This window comes from Eimeria mitis, genomic scaffold (genome assembly GCF_000499745.2).
Source record: "Eimeria mitis Houghton genomic scaffold, Emh_scaff611, whole genome shotgun sequence".
NCBI lineage: Eukaryota > Apicomplexa > Conoidasida > Eucoccidiorida > Eimeriidae > Eimeria > Eimeria mitis.
This window is the reverse complement of record NW_013574320.1, coordinates 10,226-10,768: the sequence shown is the minus strand read 5'-3', so window position 1 is coordinate 10,768 and position 543 is coordinate 10,226. Positions and strand designations below refer to the sequence as shown.

Below are 543 nucleotides of genomic sequence, written 5' to 3'. Positions count from 1 at the left end.
AACCCTAAACCCTAAACCCTAGACCCGAATTTTCAGTGCCGAAGGACGGCGGGATGCTGGGGTTGTGCCTGTCACGGGGGTGTCATTTCCTCTTGTTTATTTATTTTGTTTTTTTTGCGGTTTTCTCTTTTACTTTTATCTTTTGTCACTACTTAGGCGACTCCCCCCATAAACCCTAAACCCTAAACCCTAAACCCTCGCTGCTGTGTGTGTGTGTCTGCGTTTCGCGGGTTGCTTTCCACAATGCTTGGCGCCGTCGAGCAGCTGCAGAGGCCCCATGAGGGGGGGAGTTTGCTGCAGCAGGAACACCCTTCTGCTGCTGTTGATGCAGCAGCAGCAACACCACCAGCAGCAACAGCAGCAACAGCAGCAGCAGCAGCAGCAGCAGCACCGCATGAGGAAGCAGCAGCAGAAAAAACAGCTGAAACAGTGGAGTCCCCTGCTGCAGCAGGAGGATCACTGACGGAGCAGCTGCAGCAGCTGCAGCAGCGTCTAACTGCAATGCGTTGGGGCTCAGCAGCTGCTCGCCGGTCCCCCGAAGAT

The 543-nt window shown here is 54.9% G+C and overlaps 1 protein-coding gene across 1 annotated transcript in view; it reads left to right on the top strand.

The window, feature by feature from the left end:
• Positions 1 to 243: 243 nt before the first annotated feature.
• Positions 244 to 543, top strand: part of EMH_0017660 (uncharacterized protein) — a gene marked incomplete at both ends in the record, with an annotated part of 4,179 nt that continues 3,879 nt past the window's right edge. The window contains one exon of the mRNA XM_013500973.1: positions 244 to 543. Within this exon, the coding sequence (XP_013356427.1) occupies positions 244 to 543 (300 nt within the window).